Below are 24,205 nucleotides of genomic sequence, written 5' to 3'. Positions count from 1 at the left end.
TAGAGCATCTTCAGTCGCGTCCCCCGGCTCCTAAATCACGCAGTTTTTCGAATAAGTTAATGTTTGGTGCCGTGTTTGGGGGTGTCACTGCCCAGTCGCACCCCCAAACGAGGCCCTAATTTTTTTGTTAGAGTATTCAAAAAAACACAACCAATTTATAAAACATAGCTCAACGAGATAATGTTGAAGTTTCTCGTGAACATTGTTGTCATGGATCTCTGCGTGCATGGCGAGGAAATCAGCTAAATCTGCAGACACCTCATGATCAACCTCCGCAAGAGGGTCCTGACACTCATGGGGACCAACATTTTTTCCTGACCCGATTCTTGCGGTCATCCTCGATGATCATGTTGTGCATGATCACACAAGCCTGCATCACCTCCCACATTTGGTCGTGAGACTAGCTTAGAGCAGGGTACCAAACAATAGCAAATTGATCTTGAAGCACACCAAATACCCGCTCGGCATCCTTCTGCAAGCCTCATGTCGCAAAGCAAAGTGGAAATTCTTCTAACCGATGGCACCGGGATTGTTTTAACAAAAGTCGCCCATTTTGGATATATATCGTCAGCTAGATAATAGCCTTTGGTATATTGGTGGCCATTGATCTCATAATTGCATGGTGGATCATGACCTTCCACTAGTTTGCTAAACACTGGAGACCGTTGCAACACGTTTATGTATTGTGTGATCCCGTCGTGCCAAAGAAAGAATGCCAAACCCATAGGTCATAATTTGTCACAACTTCAAGCACCACACTGCAATATCCATGAAGTCCTTTGTATATATCTTGCCAACCAAACGGGAAGTTCTTCCATGACAGTGCATACAATCGATGCTTTCAAGCATCCCAGAGAATCCTCTCGTTGCATTTTGGACCATGATCCTTGCAGTCTCTTCTTTAGTTGGCCCTCTCAAGTAGTCAAGTAGTACTTGTCAAACTTTCCCACCACAACTCGACAAAACTTATACATGCAATGGCAGTAGACTCACTCATGTGGAGGTAGTCATCATGTGTATCGGCAGGTGCTCCGTATGCAAGCATCATCATGGCGGCGGTGCACTTCTGAATCGACGAGAACCCGACTGTGCCAACAACTTCGTTCTTCAGCTTGAAGTATGGGCCGAACTCTCGAACGCCGTGGAGGATATTCATGAACAAACCCTTGCTCATCCTATATCGACGCCAAAAAAATGTCAGCCTATGTTGCGCCATTTGCGAAGTAGTCGTTGTGCGGCATGGTATGCCCTCCATCCTGTGCAGGGGCTTCGACTCTTTCTTCCCGGCTTTGAAACTCCACGGCGTGGCCTCTTCTTCTTCTCCGTGTCGGCGTCAAGCATGTTTGGAGGGACACGATGATCGACAAATGCTCCCGAAGGTCATCATCGAAGGCTTGCTCGTCCTCCATCATTTGCACGATCATCTCATCCTCACTATCCATTTCTGAAGCAAAACAAATAGTTAAAATTCATCTGCGGCAGAGGAGGCAACGAACAACAACCTGTCTTGCCTACTACACAAGCCGCCGAACACCTTCTATGCGCGAAGGAGGGGGATTTGCTGGTCCGTTCTAGGACGCGTTGGCGAAGTGGCGGCGGCGAAAAGGACGATGAGGGAGCCATCCTTCATGGCTGTGCCCGACTCAGGCAATATTGGTTGTCGAGACGGCCGGCAAATCGAGCGACGGTGGAGGGTGGGAGGCGGGACGGGAGGCGCGATGAGAAATAAAAGGTGGGAACCAACTGTTCTGGATGTGGTCGCTGACAGGTGGGTACCCACCTATTTTCTCGCTATGTCTGACGCGCCCGGAGCCTCCCCTATGGAGCGGGAACAGCCTTGGGCACCAGACAGCGTATTGGGCCGCGTCGGGTGGAAAAGGCCTTTAGGACGTGCGAATGGGGCCGATTAAATGTCTGACACGCCTCAAAAACCTTTGAGGGCCGCTTTGGAGGACGCGACTGGAGATGCTCTTATGTTTCTTCCATTTGTTCCAAGTTGCCGCATGCCAACACTTTCATAAAGCAGGAGGGACATGTCCCAAGAAATATCCAGCTCCTCTTAGCACCTCTTGTTTCAAGCATCTGTAGATGACAAAGAACAAGGAATTGATTTGATTCTAGTTTCCAATGCTTCCTAAGCATGGTATTCAAAGTTTCAAACCGTCATGCATGAGCAACACTCAAAAGCAATGAATTTAGGCAAAGCCTTGGATTTCTAAATTTCCTTCAATGCATTGTCCTCTGGAAGCTGGCCAAATAAGAAGTTATAAAACTTAGAAGGAGCATATTTGATACTACCCCAAACGAATGTTTTTTGGTTTGGTTAGGACCGTTGGGCACAATTGATATTTGGCATGTCATCTGCCACATAATATTCCATTCCATATATGCTTCAGTAAAATTGCTTATGATTTAGTGTGTATTAGAATCTACGAATATCATTCCTTAGGTCGTTTGTACTCTTCTCTTGTTGATATGTCACAAACGTATCTATAATTTTGATGATCCATTCTTGTTTTACACCAATTTATATATATTTTCTCCATACTTCGTTACACTTTTATACATTTTCCGGCACTAACCTATAAATAAGATGCCACAGTGTCAATTCCCTATTTTCTGCTATTTTGTATTTTAGAAAAGTTGTACAGGAAATATTCTCATAATTAGACGAAACAAAAGCCGAATGCAATACTTTTCCGTAACGAAGACAGGGTCCAGAGGGGGGGGGGGGGGTCGAAGAGGAGCCACAGGGCGGCCAGGCCTGGGCCAACGCCAAGGGGTGGTGTGGGCCCCCTGGCCTCCACCGACCTCGCCCTTCCGCCTATTTATTCACGATCTCGGGGGAAACCTAAACACCAGAGCCTCCATCCATGAAAAGTTCTGTCGCGGCTGCCATTGCAGACCCTAACTCGGGAGGGTTCTAAAGCTCTTCCCGGCACCCTGCCGGAGGGGGGGATCATCGCCGAAGGCATCTACATCGTCATGCCCATCTCCGAAGTGATGCGTGAGTAGTTCATCCCTGGACTATGGGTCCATAGAAGTAGCTAGATGGTTGTCTTCTCCAATTTGTGCCTCATGTTTAGATCTTGTGAGCTGCCCTACATGATCAAGATCATCCTTATGTAATGCTACATGTTGTTTTTGCTGGGATCCGATGAATATTGAATACTATGTTGAGATCGATTATATATTCTTATCATATGTTTTTTTGTGATTTTGCATGCTCTCTGTTGCTAGTAGATACTCTGGCCAAGTAGATGTTTGTGACTCCAAGAGGGGGTATTTATGCTCGATAGTAGGTTCATGCCTCTAGTTTTCTGGAAGAGTGACAATAACTTCTAAGATTGTAGATGTGTTGTTGCTACTAGGGAGAAAATAACAACGTTTTATCCGAGGGTAATTCTATCGTTTACTTTACACACATTTCTTAATGCGATAATTTGTTGCTTGCAACTTAATACTGGAAGGGGTTCGAACGATAACCGGAAGGTAGATTATTAGTTATAGACGCAGTTGGATTACGGTCTATGTATTATGTTGTAATGCCCAAACGAAACTCACAGTAATCATCTTGTCATGTATGGTCTTTATTCTGTCAATTGCCCAGCTGTAATTTGTTCGCCTAGCATGTTATCTATCTTTATGGAGAGACACCTCTAGTGAACTGTGGACCTCGGTCCTTTTCTTTACACTTATAAATTGATCCACTGCAATCATGTTCTGTTTACTTTCCGCAAGCTTTGCTCTCTTTAAATACTGCAAACATCTCTTTCCACTTGATACGTTTAATCCTTTGTGTTCAGCAAAACCGGTGAGATTAACAACCTCACTGTAAGTTGGGGCAAAGTACTTTGGTTGTGTTGTGTTCAGGTTCCACGTTGTTGCTGACGCCGGTAGTGCGTCCTGCCAATAGTTAGCTAGCAACACCTTCATAAGTCACGTCTTTCTCCTACGGGTCGATTAAACCTTGATTTCTTATTGAGGAAAAACTTATTGTTGTGCTCATCATACCTTCCTCTTTGGGTTCCCCAACAGTGTGAAGTCTGCGTTACGATAAGCAGCATCAAGACTGTTTTCAAGCGCCGTTACCGGGGAGAAAGAGGATTTCTGCAAGGGGAGTCTCTCATCCAGTCTGTTTACTTTGTTATTATTTTCTTAGTTTACTTTATTTTTTTCTTGTTTGCTTCTTTATATCAAAAAAACACAAAAATAGTTTTTATTATAGCTGTTATTTCTGTTGCTTAGTTTTAATTTTGCTTAAATGGGTTGTACTGAAAATACTAAGTTGTGTGACTTTAGTAGCACAAACAACAATGATTTTATTTATACACCTATTGCTCCACCTGCTCCTGAAGCAGTTTTCTATGAAATTAAACCTGCTTTGTTAAATCTTGTTATGAAAGAACTATTTTCTGGTGTTAGTACTGATGATGCCGCTTCTCACCTTAATAATTTTGTTGAACTTTGTGAGATGAAAAAGTATAAGGATGTAGATGGTGACATTATAAAACTGAAATTGTTTCCTTTTCCCTTTGAGACGAAGAGCTAAAGATTGGTTGCTATCTTTGCCTAGAAATAGTATTGATTCTTGGGTAAAATTCAAAGATGTTTTTATTGGAAAATACTATCCTCCTACTAAGATTATATCTTTGAGAAGTGACATAATGAAATTTAGACAATTTGATAATGAATATTCATGACCCACAAGTATAGGGGGTGTATCGTAGTATTTTCGATAAGTAAGAATGTCGATCCCAACGAGGAGCAGAAGGTGTTGACAAGCAGTTTCGATGAAGAATTCACTGTAAATGCTCACAGACAAGTATTCAGGGGGTTTTGATGTAGCAGATGAATAAAGTACGAGTAAGTAAAGTGTGAGAGAAATAATTGCAGCGAGTGGCCCAATCCTTTTTAGCACAAAGGACAAGCCAGTTTGTTTACTTATAATGACCAAACGTTCTTGAGGACACACGGGAATTTAGTCTAGTGCTTTCGCTTCATACAGCTGATTAATCTTCATTGTTTTGATAAGTGTTGTGTGGGTGAACCTATGCTAATGCACCGCCCTTCCTAGGACTAATGCATACTTGTGATTATACCCCTTGCAAGCATCCGCAACTACAAGAAAGTAATTAAGATAAATCTAACCACAGCCTTAAACTCTGAGATCCTGCTATCCCTCCTGCATCGATATACCAACGGGGGTTTAGGTTTCTGTCACTCCGGTAACCCCGCAATTGGCAAACGAGTACAAGATGTATTCCCCTAGGCCCATAAAGGTGAAGTATCATGTAGTCGACGTTCACATGACACCACTAGAAGAATAACACCACAATTTAAATATCATAACATTGAATATTACTCAACCATAATTCACTACTAACATTTAGACTTCACCCATGTCCTCAAGAACTAAACGAACTACTCACGAGACATCATATGGAACATGATCAGAGGTGATATGATGATGAATAACAATCTGAATATAAACCTTGGTTCAATGGTTTCACTCAATAGCATCAATAACAAGTAGAAATCAATACCGGGAGAGTTTCCCCTATCAAACAATCAAGATCCAACCCAAATTGTTTACAGCGGTGACAAGGTGCAGCGGTGGAGACGGCGGTGATGACGATGGAGATGATGGTGATGGTGACGGAGATGATCTCCAGCTCGATGACGGTGACGATGGCGTCGATTTCCCCCTCCAGGAGGGAATTTCCCTGGCAGATTTCAGCCTGCCGGAGAGCTCTTTTCTCTCTGGTGTTTTCCGCCTCGCAGAAGCGGCTGTGACTCTTCGCGACTATCCTCTGGAGTTTAGGTTGTCGGGACGAAGATGTACGCGAAGGAGAGGAGGCCAGAGGGGGTTGTGGGCCCCCTCCTCACAAGGCGGCGCGGCCAGGCCTTGGCCCGCGCCGGCCTATGAGGTGGGCCCATGGCGGCCCTCCTCGGCTCCCCCTTCTGGCTCCCTTCGTCTTCTGGAAAAATAGGATTTTTCATATAATTTCCGTCAATTGTTGATCTTCCAAAATATTGCATTCTGACGGCGCTTTTTCCAGCAGAATCCTGACTCCGGTGCGCGATCCTCCAATAATCATGAAACATGCAAAATAGATGAAATAACATAAGTATCACCTCTAAATATGAAATATATCAATGAATAACAGCAAATTATGATACAAAATAGTGATGCAAAAATGGACGTATCAACTCCCCCCAAGCTTAGACTTCGCTTGTCCCCAAGCGAAACTGAACTCGGTAAACAGGACCACATGTTTATGGAGTGAAGAGTCGATAAATAAAATACGTACAAGAAGCATCATATTCATTCACACAAGAAATTCCAGTGAACAACTTCCTCATATAATTCAACTTGAAACAAGTATAAGGTAATCACAAATAAAGGTGCATAAGAAATCATAATTGGTGATGGAAAACTTCGTTCTTGGTCAGAGAACAATTAACAGGTTATACTTATCTATCGAGCAGCGCTCTCATGTTAAAGTTTACATGGCATAACTTGCATACTCAATCATAATAATCTCTCATAATCATTGATAACTTTCAAAGCTATATTCATTCAGATAAAACTTGTACTAAACAAGGAAGAGTAAAAGAGATGATGAAGTAAATCACAATATAGATGGTTTGATCACAACAACTCAAATGCTTGCTTAAGATGGAGGGAAATAGGTTTACTGACTTAACATAAAATAAAAGACAGGCCCTTCGCAGAGGGAAGCAGGGATTAAATCATGTGCTAGAGCTTTTTAAGTTTTGAAATCATATAAAGAGAATAAAAGTAACATTTTGAGAGGTGTTTGTTGTTGTCAACGACTGGTAGCGGGTTCTCTAACCCCCTTGCCAGACAAACTCTCGAAGAGCGGCTCTCATAAAATTTATTCTTAGTTGACACTCCTTCCAACCTTTGCTTTCACAAACCATGGCTAACCGAATCCTCGGGTGCCTGCCAACAATCTCATACCATGAAGGAGTGCCTTTTTATTTTAGTTTTATTTAGATGACACTCCTCCCCACCTTTGCTTTCTCAAGCCATGGCTAACCGAATCCTCGGGTGCCGTCCAACAATCACATACCATGGAGGAGTGTCTATTTGTAAAATTATGAAAGTTAATTAATCGGGGCTGGGAACCCTATTGCCAGCTCTTTTTGCAAAATTATTGGATAAGCGGATGAAGCCACTAGTCCATTGGTGAAAGTTGCTCAACAAGATTGAAAGATAAAACACCACATACTTCCTCATGAGCTATAAAACATTGACACAAATAAGAGATAGTAAATTTTGAATTGTTTAAAGGTAGCACACGAAGTATTTACTTGGAATGGTAGAAAATACCATGTAGTAGGTAGTTATGGTGGACACAAATGGCATAGGTTTGGGTTAAAGTTTGGATGCACTAGAAGCATTCCCTCTCAGTACAGGTTTTTGGCTAGCAAGGTTGATTAGCAAGCATAAGAGTTGAGGGAAACAAACAAATATACATGTGATAGAAACAATCATGCATCTTCCTTGTAAGCACAAACAATTTTAACTTCAGAATAATAAACTTAAGAGCTAATGAAGAAAGAAACACAATGAAACAACATATCTACATGTATTTCTCTTTTCTACTTAAACCTCAAAGTGTTGTTGCTATTGACCAATGCTAAGTTTGCCAAAACCAAATAGATTTATTCAATGCTCCCAAAGTGATACCAATACTAATAACAAGATCAATCATATATTAGAGATTGCAAACTAAAATAAGATGTGCAATATGTAAATGATAAAACTTCTCATTAATATTCCATAACGATAACTCACACCAAGGGATACATAGACAACCAACTAAAGAGAGATACTTCCACACTGCAACCCATCTTATATGATAACTTCCCTACTCATGATATGACACTACTTGATAGTAAAAAGTAAAAGATAGTGATGATGTGATACCGCGGCACTCCCCCAAGCTTGGAACAAACCAAGGGGATGCCAATACCGATGATGAATTACTCCTTCGGCGGTGGTGGTGATGATGGGACAACCTTGATGGGGGTGAAGAACCGCTCTAGCATTCTTCGAAGTCGATAATTCTCCTCCTGAAGTATCTCCACTTCCCTTCTCAGAGCACGGTATTGATCACAAAACTCATCGGTAACCCGTAGAGCTTCTTCCAACACAGGGAAAGAGTCGAGGCTAGGAGCAGGTGGTAAGGGTCCCTGCAAGTTATGAGAGAAAGAACGTCGAGTGTCAACAGATCCCACCAAGATTTGCTTACTCCCAACGGCTTGTTGCTCTTGTTTTGAAGTCAACCTCTTCACTTCTTCCTCCGAAAGCCCCTTGTCCTTGTTGTTGGAGGCCATGGTGCTTCTAAATCAAAAACAGATCCTGGCAGAAACAGCTCGAAACAAAACACGTCGAGAAAACGATATACGGACCTCCAGGGGTCCGGGAGATTATATAGCAGGAATTTTTACGACATAAGGAAAGTACCAGGTCGAACCAGAGTCGGAAAGGAGCAGCGAGGGGCTCTCCTCATAGGGCGGCGCGGCCAGGCTGGGGCCCGCACCGGCCTATGAGGGCACGCCCTCGTGCGTCTCCTCCACTCCGTTTCGATCTCGTAATTTTTCATATTTCCCAAAAACAGCAAAAACATTGTTCGGAAAGTAAAACGCGAACTTTTTATTACCAGTACTGTTACCTATTCAAACTCGAATTCTGCCGGACTGTCAATTTGACCTTTGATGAAAGCTTCCGGAGTTTCCACTCGAATAACATCAACATCTTCATTATAAGAATCACCTGAGATATAATGCTTGAGTCTTTGTCCATTCACCACTTGTGTGGCATCGCCTTGGAGAGAACTAATTTTAATCGCCTCTGAACGATATACCTCCTCAACGACATATGGTCCTTCCCATTTTGAGAGTAATTTCCCTGCAAAGAATCTAAGACGAGACCGATACAATAGGACTTTATCCCCAATATTAAATTCTCTTTTGATAATTCTTCTATCATGCCATTTTTTAACTTTCTCTTTAAAGAGTTTAGCATTTGTTGACGGAATTGCATGCTAGATGGGAAAGAGAAGATGAAATTGCTAGAAATAATAATTTGACTAAAATTTGTACCATCACCACCACCAGTATTAATGAAGTTTCAAATGCTAGACACCCTCCTACTATTAATGGTAAACAATTGGTGTAGGAAAAGTTCCCTCTCCTTCTACAAAATTGCCTAGAACCACCGAAGAGAGTGAATTTGGTGATCAGGGGGATACGTGAGCACCCGGTTATCACCGTTGGATTTGGTCCACCACTGTTGGATTCTGATACTCACTAACGGGCACTAACGGTCACTCACTAACGGCCACTACCTCTCCGCCCTTCACCTTGCGCATCTGAGGTCGCACCAGTGTCTCCCCGGCCAAGCGCGTCGCCGTGCACCTTCCAGAAAGAGCCTTTGTTGCTAGAAATATGAGGAACAATATTATCATTGTAATAGGCTTGCCAAACTAGACGAACCTAGGGTATGTCTTGGTGATTGTAGAACTTATGCAATTTTTTCATTAATAGAGCCTTATTTTGAGTCCATAGATTTAGGATTCCAAGGCCTCGGTGTCCTTTGATCGACAAACCATCTCCCAACTTGCAAGGCATTTGCCATGTTTCTGAATGTCCTTGCCCAGTGATTGCTAATCTGAATGAGCACATTGCATACATAGGCATCAACTGGATAACTTAATTTAACATTGTTAATTTTCCATTGTATGACATAAGTGAGGATATTCCTAACAACCTCTTATCTAGTGTTTGACACTAGAGACATTAAATCCGAGACATGGGTCTTGTTGTGCCCAACGAAAGGCCTAGATATGCAAATGTCAACCCTCTAATTTTGATCCAAAAGTATCTGGAAGGGATTTTGCATGATTGATGATGCTCACGTATACCATCAATTTTGGGACTCCAAGCGTATATTTTCGTACCGAGAGAAGTTTTCCCCACAAGGATGACTCGAGGGTTTATATAGAACTCTCGGAGAATTGAGTAAAGAGTCATCTCCTCTTTTTGTTCTTCCAGAAATCATGTATAACAAGGTTTTTTCTTTGTACCCTCAACTCCATCATGTGGTTGTCAAGCACAAGGTTTAGTATTAGTAATTGTAAATAAAAGAGGTATGTAAAGTAATGCAAAGTAAATAAACTATGTAGACTAGATAAAAATGGTAAAGATATAGTTGTTTTTCGGTTTGTGTGTAACTAAGCAAATAAAGTATTTTTGTACTTTAGGATTTAATAATTGCTGAAAATATAATGTGTGATAAAAGTGTTGGAAATTAAGGTGTTTCTTATGATTAAAATTGGACCGGGGTTCATGGTTTCACTTGTCTACTCTCTTTTTAAGTTGTAGTGGACACTAACAATTCACCGATGACATAATATTAACGGGACTTCAATATGTGATTGATAAGCATTCATATGGGTGTCACGTCTTAACATAGAGATGATGCAACACATCTCTCTTATAGTCCACAAGAAAGGGAAAACTCCAAGCAATCTTGTATTAAGAACTAACATGGCATAGCTTTAAGTGTTTTGACATGATGTTTGAATATCAAATATGCTACCTTGACTCAATAAGATTATCACGGTTGTCACATGATAAACATAGCACATGCATTCACTTTATCCCTAGTGAGGCAGCAAAGGTAAAGGTAAAAAGCATAATAAATGATGAATTTTGGGTCACTGTTCAATCACTATAACAATGCTACTACATCTAATATACACATCTCCGCACACATGTTTTTGCATACAAGTTGGATAAGAACAAGCACTTAAGAATAGGGTACATAATATGCATCTACCAATACATCTCGCACATAATAGATTCCAATCTCACATATCAATATCAAATAGAAAAAAGATCCACCACATAGGAATTACATATATGACCATAATCATGTTGGGTAGCTCATATGATACTAAGATCTATAAAGAACAAGAGAGAAATAGATCAAGGTACCGCCACAAACCTATAGTCTAGAAGTGGACTACTCCCTCTTCATAATGGTGTTGATGTGGAAGATGTTGGATAAGGTGGAGATCCCTCCGGCGGCTGCTCCGGCGGAGTTTCCCCCTCCCTCGTGAGGTCCAAGTGTTCCATATGCTTCTCGTGGTGAAATATTGATGTCCCCGAAATTCTAGCTAAATTTGACTATGTACAGGTCCGTGAAAGTGAAAAATACACAAAACTGGGTTTTCCTGTTCTGCAGAGTTATAACACAAATAAAGGGGATCATTGGTAAATCCCCACAAATCAATATAACACATAGATATAACATCATATATGTTGCAAATATGTGAAATATGTGTCAATAAAGTACAAAGTTCATATATGCATTTTACATGCATCAATGATCTTCACTGATATTGATGGGTATCAGTGATGTTTTATTATAATTGACCTTGAGACCAGTGGAAGCACTGAACATAGCAAGAATCTCCTTGAGATACATTAGTTGTTGTGCATTTATAGGCATAATCATTAATGTGTCATCCATATATTGAACAATAGGATATTTTTGTCCAAAATCATTGTCAGTTGGGAGATTTAATTCACCTCTTATCCATTCATCATTTATAGCTGCTTGTAGGAGATCACCTGTATTGACAAGAAAAGTTGATTTGTATACAATATTTTCCAGGATTTCCATTGAGAAGCACACATGTTCATGCACAGCTGGGAATAGCAGTATGGGTCCAAATCCTTTAACTTTGAGCATTTCAATAATGCCACTATATTCAACTTATCAAATGCTTTACCAAAATCAATTTAAAGGATGAGAATAGCTAGGCTTCTTAGATTTATGGGGGATATGTAAGTACTTAAAATTTCATCCAAGACAATCTTGGATACTTTTACCTTTAATAAAGAAATATTGGTTTTGATGGACAATAGGGATAATTTCTTTCTGAAGCCTATTGGCCATTAATTTTGTGAGGAATTTCAGAGGCAGGCTAACAAGAGAAATGGGGTTGTAATCATTCATATTTTCTGGATCATTTACTTGAATAAGTGTAATCAAGGAAGTATTGATGCTTTCCGAATGTAGATTTCTAGAATAAAAATCGTTGACTAGTTTGATGAAATCCTCTTTAATTATATACCACCATTTCTTCATGAACATCCCATCGAAACCATTAGGACCGGGAGGAAGTCACAACTGCTTCAATTTCCTTAATAACGAAAGGGTCATCTAGTTGACTTAAATCATATGATTGAAAAATGTCACCAAGTTGGAAATGCATGACACTGTTCTTTGTAATGCCTAGTTTTTCTTTATAAGAATTCTGTATAATGGAAGAGCAAACGGCGTCCACCTTGCGATGTCTCCTTGCGAGATTGCGAAAGGGGTTGTATATATAGATGAGTTTAGGCCAAGATGAAGCCGGTGGCACAAAGTTTGATGCAAAGGAGATGTGATGCTCTAGTGGACCATCATGGTGCTTGGGCCACACATGGCCTTTGCTTCCTCACCCTTCACGCAGAATCTTTTATCTTCCAAAATATTGTAGTGGCAAAAAAAAAAAAATTCTAACTCCCTTTGAGGTCCGCAAAAATCTTGAAAGGCAAAAATACACACAACAAGGTTCCTATTCTTTAGAGCTAAAACCAAAATAAAATGGGTCTTGGTGGAAAATCCATGTAAACGTACCCATGGTAGGAACATTTGTTATGGTGCAAATATGTAGAAATATGACACAATAAACTGTAGTGTTTATGGATATATTTTACATGTATCAGCTGACAAGTTTAATTATTTTACTATCATTATTACTATTATTATTTCCTATTAAACAACTCAATAAGATACTAAATACTTATTAGCAGGGAGAACACACACTTCATTAATAATAATAATAATAATAATAATAATAATAATCTGCATTTAGGTTCCACTCTAGTAGCTGAAACACAGCTAAATTGAAACTTGATGTGTGTACACTGTGCTACAAGACGAAATGTTGACAGAAATGGAAGGCCACAAGGTGCACAAGTTAGTAGACAAACCGGTGTTCGGCCGATGTACATTGAGGTCGCCCTAATTTAGTGTGCACGGCAACGCAACCTAACCAACTCTTTCGTGCGCCATGGCTCATATATCTACACCGCTTCGAGACACCAAGAGGAAATGTAGATCGTTACCATTCCTCAACTGCGTGCATCGCCAGCACCAGCATACATGCATGCATTCGTCGCCGGCCGATCTCGTCGATCCGCACCGGCCGACAGCCAACCCGGTACTGCCTAAAGCCATGTTCCCGCGCTCCAGGCGATCGAGCACTATATAAAGGCATGGCATGTTTAAGCAGACAGCAAGTGTGCAGATCGATCGACATGGCTCTCTCCCCTGGCACATGGCCGTTGATCACTGCAATTCTGCTCATCCGCGGCCTGTTCGCCGCCTTCCCTGCGGCGTCGAGCGGCCGGGTGGACGCAGGAGACATGCTGATGATGGACAGGTTCCTCGGGTGGCAGGCCACGCACAACCGCACGTACCTGAGCGCGGAGGAGAGGCTGCATCGCTTCGAGGTGTACCGCGATAACGTGGAGTACATCGACGCCACCAACCGGCGCGGCGACCTCAGCTACGAACTCGGCGAGAACCAGTTCGCCGACCTTACCCAGGATGAGTTCCTGGCAAGGTACACGTCCTACGACGCCGAGCATCGCAGTAGTCACGATGACGCCTCGGACATCAAGACGACCGCCGGCGGCGGCGGCGACGACGACGACCTGAGGTCTTCTGGCAGCGGCGACGACTCGTTGGAGGTATCGTCGCCACCGCCTCCGCCCAGCGTGGATTGGAGGGCCAAAGGCGCCGTGGTGCCACCCAAGTCCCAAAGCTCGTCATGCTGTACGTAAATTGTGATGACCTGGTCCCCAAATTTCTACCTTGTGGAGCACTATATATGAGCTCTCCTTTAACCATGCATGATTTTGTTTCCGGATGCACGCATGCAGCCAGCTGCTGGGCGTTCGTGACGGTGGCGACGATCGAGACTCTACACTGGATCAAGACGGGGAAGCTGGTGTCCCTGTCGGAGCAGCAGCTGGTGGACTGCGACCAGTACGACGGCGGGTGCAACCTGGGGTCCTACCACAGGGGCTACAAGTGGGTGGTCGAGAACGGCGGGCTCACCACAGAGGCGGAGTACCCGTACAGGGCGGTGCGAGGCCCCTGCAACCGCGCCAAGTCCGCGCGCATCGCCGCCAAGATCACCGGGCAAGGGGCCATCGGGCCGAGGAACGAGCTGGTGATGCAGAAGGCGGTGGCGGGGCAGCCGGTGGGGGTGGCAATCGAGGTCGGCAGCGGCATGCAGTTCTACAAGAGCGGCGTCTACTCGGGACCCTGCGGGACGCGGCTGGCGCACGCCGTCACCGTCGTCGGCTACGGCACTGACCCCTCCACGGGGGCCAAGTACTGGATCGTCAAGAACTCGTGGGGGCAGACGTGGGGCGAGGGTGGATACATCCGGATGCGCCGCGACGTCGGAGGACCCGGGATCTGCGGCATCACGCTCGACGTCGCCTACCCGTACTAGCTTACTGCATGCGGCATCTATATATATACTCCATCGTGGCATCGTGCACTTGTAACGTACCGCCTATCTACCGTGAACCCGCGGGGACTCTGCGGCATCACGCTCTACGTCGCCTGCCTCACCATGTGAATTTCTCCTATAAATGTTACAACACTACCCGCCCAGCCAGATGGTCCTCAGGGGGCACTCTTCGTTGGCCGTTCGATCCTCCCGAACAGTAAAAAAATCGATCCCACTTTCACCCACAGCCATCCGATCCGGTTATTACTTTTGTTACCTGCTGCCTGCTGCTGGGTACATGACCGCTGGGCCATCTTGCGCGTGGGGCCTCCCGCCAGAGACACGGAACGGGGCTGGCTCAGGTCGCCTTCTTTCACCTTGTTTTGGACCGGGTGAAAATCCTAGCCCCCAATGCACGCCTCCTCCTCCTCTCCCATCCCCAATCAGCACCTCCTTCCTCCTTCCCCAATCCTCTCCTCCTCCTCCCGGCCAGCGCCATGGAGGCCATGTGCTCCGACTCCGGTCCCCGTTTGGCGCGTCGAGGGCGACGACCGCTGAGCCACCCCGGTCTGACCACCGGACACTCGGGACGGAGCGGCGCGGCGACACCGGACGCTCGGGACGGAGCGGCGCGGCGACCAGGCCGGCGCAGTGCCGGGAGGCGCGACGACGGCGGTCCTGGGCAGGAGAGGAGGAGGTGCGACGACGGCATGGTGGAGATCGAGGCGGCGGCTCGGGGAGGACAGGAAGAGGTGCAGGAGAGAGAAAACGAATCAGGAGGCAGGGATTGATGGTTGAGGTAATCTTTTTGATCCTGTCTTTCATGTGTTTGGTGTTAATTTAGATCGATCGAATCCCCCTTATTCCTTTTTTTCTCTCTGAAGTTTGTAGATCGACGGTTTACTTATCCCATGCTCTCACCGTCGTCGCTCCAGCCGCCTCCTGAATCTCTCCGTCATGGCGCGAGCGAGCTCCAGATCGAGCGGGGGCGGCCGTGAGCAGCCGCGGCGTGCTCTGGCTCAGGGAAGGGGAGGCCGGCGCGAGCTCGGGAAGGGCGGGCCCAGGCGGGCGGGCGGGCTTGGTTGGGCGCGGCGAGCTCCGGCTCCGTCTCATGGGGCAGGTGGAGCAGCACGACGCCGGGGCTCCAGCTCGTGGAGAAGAGCCGGTAGATAGAGGACGGCGAGCGACGACCGCGGAGGTACGTGTGGCGTCAGGACAAGCAAGCGAGGGATGACCAAGCCAGATCCACCTTCAGGTAAGGCTCGTCCCTTCCTTGCCTCCATTCTTCTCTTTGTATCTCTGGCCAGAGATGGATGGGTCCGTCCGCCGCGATTCAGATTTTTGTGTCTTGCTGCTGACGAGCTCTGATCTCTAATAGTTTTGTGGAAATTCACAGGTTTGTGCAGAGGCAACAGCAACACATGTTTGCCATTATCAACCTGTAGATTTGGTACTATATTAGTTTGAAGATTGTGTCGGATCCACAAGAGAGGCAAAATATGGAGTGGAAACTACAGTCCAGGTTTGTGTACTTCGATTTTTTTTGTTTCTTTGGTGAATCAGGTGAGCTGATTTGGGGCTTTTCCTCTTTGTTTGTGTAGACACTGCAGGCTTTGAAAGATTTGCATGGAGCACAGGTCGGGATGCTCCCGTTCATCTTTGGTGAGTGTGCCAATCTGCAGCATCCTTGGTAATTTTGAAGTGTTAGAATCTGTTACACGTTAATTGTAAATCTTGAAAGATATTAATCTTGGCCAGTGTGCCAATCTGCAGCATTCTTTAGATTTCTTTTAGGATATTAACACATTTTTTGCTGTACAAAGGAGATGATATAGGATTTTACTTTAACCTATATCTTCTCTTTTGCTAACAATGAAATAATATATCAGACCAGAGGGATTAGTTGAGATCAGGAGTTTAGTTGCATGCTTGAGTAACTGCTTAAAATAGTTGTTGGTGTTGCCTCCCAGATGATAATTTATAGTTTGTTGGTTCATGAGGAACCATCAAGCATATTTGGCTTTTATTCATATTTCTGACGCTTCGATGATTGATGATGTAGTAGCTTGATGTCCTAGCAGTGTATATTTTGTTTATGTTCACTGTAAGAATAAGCTGAGAACAATACACACAGGTTTGTTCCGGGCGCATCGCAGTGCCTAGCTCCACCTGTCTACCTACTTCCTCGCTGTTCTCCTGTGAGTTCCTCTGCCTCCTCCTATTTCCAGTTTTTTATTGATTCTTCCCTATTGTGTTGAGTTATATGGGCTGGCTGGTTGTCATTGAGCTCCTCCTTCACCTGATTTATTCTCTCGTGAAGGCTTGCAGGATCCCATCTTGATTTCCGATCTCATTAGATAAGAGTCACATGAGGGTGATTTGAGCAAAGAGTTGATGTCCCTTGATGTTGTATGCGATGTGCAGCTGCAGAGGTTCAGTCCATGCATCTTCTGCAAGGTACCTAGAATCACTGCAGTATTGATGAATTAGCTCTTAGTGCGTTACTACTGCTTTAGTACAACCTATTGGTGGTTCTCGTGTAGGTAAAATTGTACATGGTAATATGGTGTATAATCCAGATGGTGCCATACAAGCTATCATTTGTATTTGTTCATGGGGAACCTTTTGTTGCAGAGTATGCTCGTATCCGACCATCAGCTTGTGAAGGTATATTGGCCAGAAGTCACGGTTTATGATAAATGTTTTCTTGAGTTTGAATCGTCTTTGAACTTCAACTATATCGGCCAGGGATCATAATATATGCCACCTCTCTATACTGAACACGATTGGATTCTGATGTATCCTAGCAATACTCCTCCCTGCCCTCCTCTCACTTGTTCAGGTAGTTATCCTTCCTTTGCCTCTCTTCTTCATATTCTAGATCTGAAACCTATGTCATAAGCATTAAGAGCTAGAAAAACATAACACTGTAAAGATGATATTAGCTTCTACTGATGTTGGTACCTTCTGTGGCAAACTATGTAGTTTTCTACATATTTTGTATATGTCCTTGGTGAAACCTTTACATGGCGGAATATTAATTGCTTATACCTATGTGTTAGGTTTATATCTTCGTGACTATTTTAAGTTGTTCAGGTAATAAGAAGGATTTCTCAATTATTGCTAGACAAATGATATTTACTGTTCGGACTGAATCTTGTGCTGATGCTAAATGCATTTTTGGATTGCGCTCAGAGGTCGTCCCAAAGATGATTGACAACTTCCATTTCCTGTGCACTGGTATATCAGGCTAATCAATACTATGCAAATTAGCTCTCCCCACGCCCCAATTTTGAGAGCAAATCCATTCCTTATGTCAGTAATTGTGTCCAGTAGTATGTATCTGGACTCATGCATCGTTTCTCTCTGTTTTGGTTGGGGCAGGAGAAAAAGGGGATGTATACAAGGGCTGCTTCTTCCACCGAATCATCAAAGGATTTCATGATTTAGGGTGGGGATTTTGCAGGAAAACAATGTAAGAACTATACACCCTGTGAACTAGCCAGTTTACTTCATTCCTACTCCTCCATACTATACAACGTATATTAATTCGAGGAAGAATAAATTGTCAGGTTCCCAGTTGTTTCAGATGGTACTTTATGCAACATTTATCCATTGCTGCACTTATAGGGTTTAGTGATGTCTCTGATTCAGATGTTAAATTCTCCAGGTCTGAAGAGCATTAGTGGCCTCTGTTCAGCTTTTTCTCTTCATCTATTCGGCAGCCGCTGTTGGTGGACAACGGCGGCCTCAGGTGGTGCATGGTGGGTCCTGCCAAGTCACCGACACGATTTCTCCCACGCAGGTGACTGGCAGCTGGGCAACGCCGCGGCCATTGAGCCGAAGGTGGCTGAGCGCCAGAGCTCCCAGCTTAGGAAGACGACGCGACGGGATGGCGCAGCACCACGGCCTTCAGCACCCTTGCCGTTAGCAGCCTGCCCCTGTCATAAGTCCTCTCGCGACCTGTTGGTTCTTCTGGTTGGTAGCAGCGCAGCCTCTTATTTTTGTATGCGAAATCATCAAATCTGCTCCAAGACTTGGGCATCAAAGAAAATATGGCTTGCAGATTCTGATCACACATCGTGTTGCTGCATCTCCAGGACGAGATGGTCATCTTGCTAGGTTTCGGAGCCCTGTGGGCCTCTTCGCCGCTCGTCCTCGTCACCCTCTCTGCACCAGCATCTCGCTTCCTTCTTGCTTCCAGTCAGGATGGGAGGCTTCTATTTAGGAGGCGCTCATGGTACTAGGTCTCCATAGACCTAGCCGTTTCAGAATGGGAACAAGGTAATAACGCTCCTTATGATAAAAAACACATAATATTGCTTTGGGTCCTCTTATAGCCACATTTGTGTTATGGCCAAAACATACCATTTCTTTGTTACAAGTAAGCTTCATTTCCACCATAAAAAACTACTTGTTTGGTATGAAAATGAAACCATGAGCAGTATATCTCTCGATGGGTGAAATTTGGCAAATGTAGCAATTTCCTTGGTCGTGCAAAATTCGTTCTTGGTGCTTGTGTAATGATGTTTATTAAACTATGGGAAAGATAAATACAACATTGCATTTTTAAAGAAATGATCATGTAAATATCAATAGCGGTGAATTAATGGCAATCTGTTTTTGTACTTTATTTATCAAAACAGCCCAGTTCTAAGCTCACTTCTACATTATATGTATATTTATACTTTTGTATTAGAAACGACATTGGTTCTTTAGTTGAAGCCACAACAACTACTAAGACACCAATATTAGATTGTACTAGCATTTTCTTACCATATATAGCTAAACAAAGAACTGGATGCAGGGAACCATTGGCTTCAGTCTTTCGTAAGGTAAAAGGAGTTGAGCTGTCATCATACCGACCACACTCTTTTTATGGTAGAGGGAAACCTTTTTGTTTTTCGTTACTCAATTTCTAACTTAATTTGCTGGATTTAGAATTGTTTGTTCATCTAGCTAGGAGTGAAACAAAGGTATTACTGTTATAATTAACTTTACTATACTGCATGACCTACTTATTTTTGTATTGTATTGTCCTGAAGTATTTGGAGTTCCATTCATAATACCCTATTGGTGTGGGCATGCAAGCTTCATTTGTTAATATCACCATCACCGTGCTCATTTATACTGTGTAACCAAACTGAAAAGATTAAAGGAATCTTCGATCAAGTCTGTTTGATTGTTTACTCTATAAAATGAATTAGAGAATTATTTTTTATTTTATCATGTATCTTCAGTCAGCTGCATTTTTTATTTGCTAAATTTTGCGTGCTTTAATATTTTCATGTACATGATCAATTTGGATTCTTGTCATTTTGGTTCTAAAGATGATGAGTTTCAGAATGTGGTTAGTTCTGAGTATTGTGCCACTGTTATTTTCTCTCTTTGTAGCTGAATAATTAGAGGGACTGTATAGACCTGTTCTTAGCTCTATAAGCATTATTATTCTTTAGTTTTAGCTGTGTTGATTGTGCCATTTCTGTTTTCTACCGTTGCACCTAAATGATTAGCAAGACCATTTGGACTGAATAATGTTCCACGCGAGAGAAATAGCATGCTGATATTATCCTGAACTAAAAGCATAGGGAGAGGACGAGTGCTATGTGTGTGTTTAATTTTCATGACTATGAAACTCAGCTCATCCTTTCTTTGATTCTGCACTTCGATACTTGGTTTGTTTGATTCTGCACTTTGATAATTGGTTTCTTGATTTGAACTCAGTTTGTTTTAAGCTATGCTCCCTCTGCTCATTACTTCTAATACTTGGATACTTCGATTCTGCACTTTGATGCTTGGTTCCTTTCATTCATCCTTACATAGAATTGCCTTTGTGGAGCGCATCTTGGAAGAAGTGGAGGCGTGCGGATCGAGCCGGATGGGGTGGCCACCGTGGCACGCGGGCGAAGGAGGAGCTCAAGGAGCATGTCCCAGAAGAGGGCGTCAGCGGTGGCACGCCAATCGACTCCACCGCATCCTGGGCCTCGAGATCTTCTCCGGCAAGACCAGGGGAGCTTCCATGGCAAGAAACATGGTAAATGACTCCAGGTTAATTTTATCTCTTCTTTTATCAGCTCCGCGGGGTCGCTCAGGCTCGGTATGCGCACCTGTTCACCCTCCATGAGGCCGTGTACCAGCTGTTGCAGTTCTGTGCTCGGCGCTAGCCTTTGCGTGGTGGTTGAATTTGCCTTGGTCTGCTGCTGCAGGGTGACGTGGAGCTCCAGGCCAAGGTAACGAGCAAATTCTTCTTCGAGGTTGAGATCGGCGGGAAGCGCGTGGGCAAGGTGGTCATCGGTCTCTTCAGCGAGGTCGTCCCAAAGATGATTGACAACTTCCGTGCCCTGTGCACTGGTATATCAGGCTAATCAATACTATGCAAATTAGCTCTCCCCATGCCCCAATTTTGAGAGCAAATCCATTCCTTATGTCAGTAAGTGTGTCCAGTAGTATGTATCTGGACTCATGCATCGTTTCTCTCTGTTTTGGTTGGGGCAGGAGAAAAAGGGGATGTATACAAGGGCTGCTTCTTCCACCGAATCATCAAAGGATTTCATGATTCAGGGTGGGGATTTTGCAGGAAAACAATGTAAGAACTATACACCCTGTGAACTAGCCAGTTTACTTCATTCCTACTCCTCCTTACTATACAGCGTATATCAATTCGAGGAAGAATAAATTGTCAGGTTCCCCGTTGTTTCAGACGGTACTTTATGCAACATTTATCCATTGCTGCACTTATAGGGTTTAGTGATGTCTCTGATTCAGATGTTAAATTCTCCAGGTCTGAAGAGCATTAGTGGCCTCTGTTCAGCTTTTTCTCTTCATCTATTCGGCAGCCGCTGTTGGTGGACAACGGCGGCCTCAGGTGGTGCATGGTGGGTCCTGCCAAGTCACCGACACGATTTCTCCCACGCAGGTGACTAGCGGCTGGGCAACGCCGCGGCCATTGAGCCGAAGGTGGCTGAGCGTCAGAGCTCCCAGCTTAGGAAGACGACGCGACGGGATGGCGCAGCACCACGGCCTTCAGCACCCTTGCCGTTAGCAGCCTGCCCCTGTCATAAGTCCTTTCGTGACCTGTTGGTTCTTCTGGTTGGTAGCAGCGCAGCCTCTTATTTTTGTATGCGAAATCATCAAATCTGCTCCAAGACTTGGGCATCAAAGAAAATATGGCTTGCAGATTCTGATCACACCTCGTGTTGCTGCAGTTCCAGGACGAGATGGTCATCTTGCTAGGTTTCGGAGCCCTGTGGGCCTCTTCGCCGCTCGTCCTTGTCACCCTCTCTGCACCAGCATCTCGCTTCCTTCTTGCTTCCAGTCAGGATGGGAGGCTTCTATTTAGGAGGCGCTCATGGTACTAGGTCTCCATAGACCTGGCCGTTTCAGAATGGGAACAAGGTAATAACGCTCCTTATGAAAAAAAACACATAATATTGCTTTGGTTCTGTTATAGCCACATTTGTGTTATGGCCAAAACATACCATTTCTTTGTTACAAGTAAGCTTCATTTCCACCATAAAAAACTACTTGTTTGGTATGAAAATGAAACCATGAGCAGTATATCTCTCGATGGGTGAAATTTGGCAAATGTAGCAATTTCCTTGGTCGTGCAAAATTTGTTCTTGGTGCTTGTGTAATGATGTTTATTAAACTATGGGAAAGATAAGTACAACATTGCATTTTTAAAGAAACTAGATGACCCGGTGCGCCCCGGCGCACAGGCAAACACAAGACGATGCTATAACCATATGTTTTATGATACTTATGTTTGTTTAGTTGTCCAAGAATCATTACTCTTTGAGAGCCCTTAAGCCTATATAGACAATCTTTTATAAAGAGCATAGAAACATAAGTTTTAGTTCACTTATTTTTTCAAGAATTCAATATGTCCCTTAAGCTTGTATAAGCAATCCTTTAAAACAAAATAAAAAAAGTTCAATGAGGATCCCATTGAGTGGGGTCCGGATGATCTCAAGACCAATTATCATGAACACATGGCTCTCGCCGCCGCTTTTGGGATGGGAACAAGACTAGAAGTTCAAGACAAAGAGGAAGCTCAAGATACTCTCCTCGTGACTCTCCAAGAAATTTCTCCAAGAGCACAAGGGAGGGGCAAAGGGGGAGAACATGCTACAATTGCAGCGACAAAAGTCATTTTGTTGCGGATTGTGTCTATGAGAGAAGGGAAGAAAATGGTGGAAGGATCGTCCGCAAGGACAAGTTCAAATCCCTCTCCAAAGGATTCTCCAAGTTCTCTGATACGTCTCTGACGTATCGATAATTTCTTATGTTCCATGCCACATTATTGATGATATCTACATGTTTTATGCATACTTTATGTCATATTTATGCGTTTTCCGGAACTAACCTATTGACGAGATGCCGAAGGGCCAGTTGCTGTTTTCTGCTGTTTTTGGTTTCAGAAATTCTAGTAAGGAAATATTCTCGGAATTGGACGAAATCAACGCCCAGCATCTTAGAATCCCCGGAAGCATCCAGAACACCCGAGAGCCGCCAGAGGGGGGCCACAGGGGCCCCAGATGACAGGGTGGCGCGGCCAGGGCCTGGGCCGCGCCCCCCTATTGTGTCATCGCCTCGTCGCCCCTCCGACTCCGACTCTCCGCCTATATATTCGTCCCTGACCTAAAAACATCGACGAGTTCGACGAAAACAGAGAAAACCATCCAGAGCCGCCGCTATCGCGAAAGTCCAATTCGGGGGACAGAACTCTCTGTTCCGGCACCCTGCCGGGACGGGGAATTGCCCCCGGAGCCATCTCCACCGCCGTCTCCACCGCCATCTTCACCGCCATCGCTGCCTCCATGATGAGGAGGGAGTAATTCACTCCCGGGGCTGAGGGCTCCGCTGTAGCTATGTGGTTCATCTCTCTCTTTATGTGATCTAGTTTAATATCATCTATGTGCTACTCTAGTGATGTTATTAAAGTAGTCTATTCCTCCTCCATGATGTAATGTTGGCAGTGTGTGCATCATGAAGTACTTGGTTTATGCTATGATTGTGATCTCTTGTAGATTATGAAGTTAACTATTACTATGATGGTATTGATGCGATCTATTCCTCCTTTCATAGTGTGATGGTAGAAGTGTGCATGCTATGTTAGTACTTGGTTTGGTTGTGTTGATCTATCTTGCACTCTAAGGTTATTTAAATATGAACATTGAATATTGTGGAGCTTGTTAACTCCGGCATTGAGGGTTCGTGTAATCCTACACAATGGTGTTCATCATCCAACAAGAGGGTGTAGAGTAGTCCTATTATGTGATCATTGTTGAGAGTGTCCACTAGTGAAAGCAGGATCCCTGGGCCTTGCTTCCAAGCATCGAATCTCCGTTTGTTTACTGTTTTGTTGAATGTTTACTCGCTGCCATATTTTATTCAGATTGCTATTACCACTCATACTCATACATATTACTTGCATCTCACTATCTCTTCGCCGAACTAGTGCACCTATACATCTGACAAGTGTATTAGGTGTGTTGGGGACACAAGAGACTTCTTGTATCATGATTGCAGGGTTGCTTGAGAGGGATATCCTTGACCTCTTCCTCCCTGAGATCGATAAACCTTGG

At 44.0% G+C, this 24,205-nt stretch overlaps 2 protein-coding genes and 1 long non-coding RNA gene across 4 annotated transcripts; all 3 read left to right on the top strand.

Moving 5' to 3' along the window:
* The first annotated feature begins 13,274 nt into the window (after positions 1 to 13,274).
* LOC127332540 (fruit bromelain-like) lies at positions 13,275 to 14,782 on the top strand. Its single transcript, XM_051358850.2, has 2 exons — positions 13,275 to 13,930; positions 14,038 to 14,782. The coding sequence occupies exons 1-2, from the start codon at positions 13,369 to 13,371 to the stop codon at positions 14,616 to 14,618; spliced, it is 1,143 nt and encodes a 380-aa protein (XP_051214810.1). The 5' UTR covers positions 13,275 to 13,368; the 3' UTR covers positions 14,619 to 14,782.
* Positions 14,783 to 15,696: 914 nt separating this feature from the next.
* Positions 15,697 to 19,545, top strand: LOC127332542 (uncharacterized). Of its 2 annotated transcripts, none has more exons than XR_011756744.1 (13): positions 15,697 to 15,873; positions 16,015 to 16,140; positions 16,220 to 16,280; positions 16,753 to 16,816; positions 16,939 to 17,075; positions 17,253 to 17,285; positions 17,367 to 17,460; positions 17,681 to 17,714; positions 17,814 to 17,858; positions 18,003 to 18,093; positions 18,289 to 18,596; positions 18,719 to 18,902; positions 19,426 to 19,545. It is a non-coding gene; the product is annotated as an uncharacterized lncRNA (long non-coding RNA). The 2 variants fall into 2 exon arrangements; XR_011756743.1 differs by having other exon boundaries at positions 17,162 to 17,285.
* A 348-nt stretch (positions 19,546 to 19,893) lies between these two features.
* LOC139829889 (peptidyl-prolyl cis-trans isomerase CYP20-3, chloroplastic-like) lies at positions 19,894 to 23,697 on the top strand. The gene is made up of 5 exons (XM_071828951.1): positions 19,894 to 20,652; positions 20,825 to 20,969; positions 21,114 to 21,204; positions 21,400 to 21,707; positions 21,824 to 23,697. The coding sequence occupies exons 1-4, from the start codon at positions 20,356 to 20,358 to the stop codon at positions 21,413 to 21,415; spliced, it is 549 nt and encodes a 182-aa protein (XP_071685052.1). The 5' UTR covers positions 19,894 to 20,355; the 3' UTR covers positions 21,416 to 21,707; positions 21,824 to 23,697.
* Positions 23,698 to 24,205: the final 508 nt, after the last annotated feature.

Source organism: Lolium perenne, chromosome 4 (assembly GCF_019359855.2).
Source record: "Lolium perenne isolate Kyuss_39 chromosome 4, Kyuss_2.0, whole genome shotgun sequence".
In the NCBI taxonomy this organism is placed as follows: Eukaryota; Viridiplantae; Streptophyta; class Magnoliopsida; order Poales; family Poaceae; genus Lolium; species Lolium perenne.
Note: the sequence above shows the minus strand (reverse complement) of the source record. Positions and strands in the feature narration are given on the sequence as shown.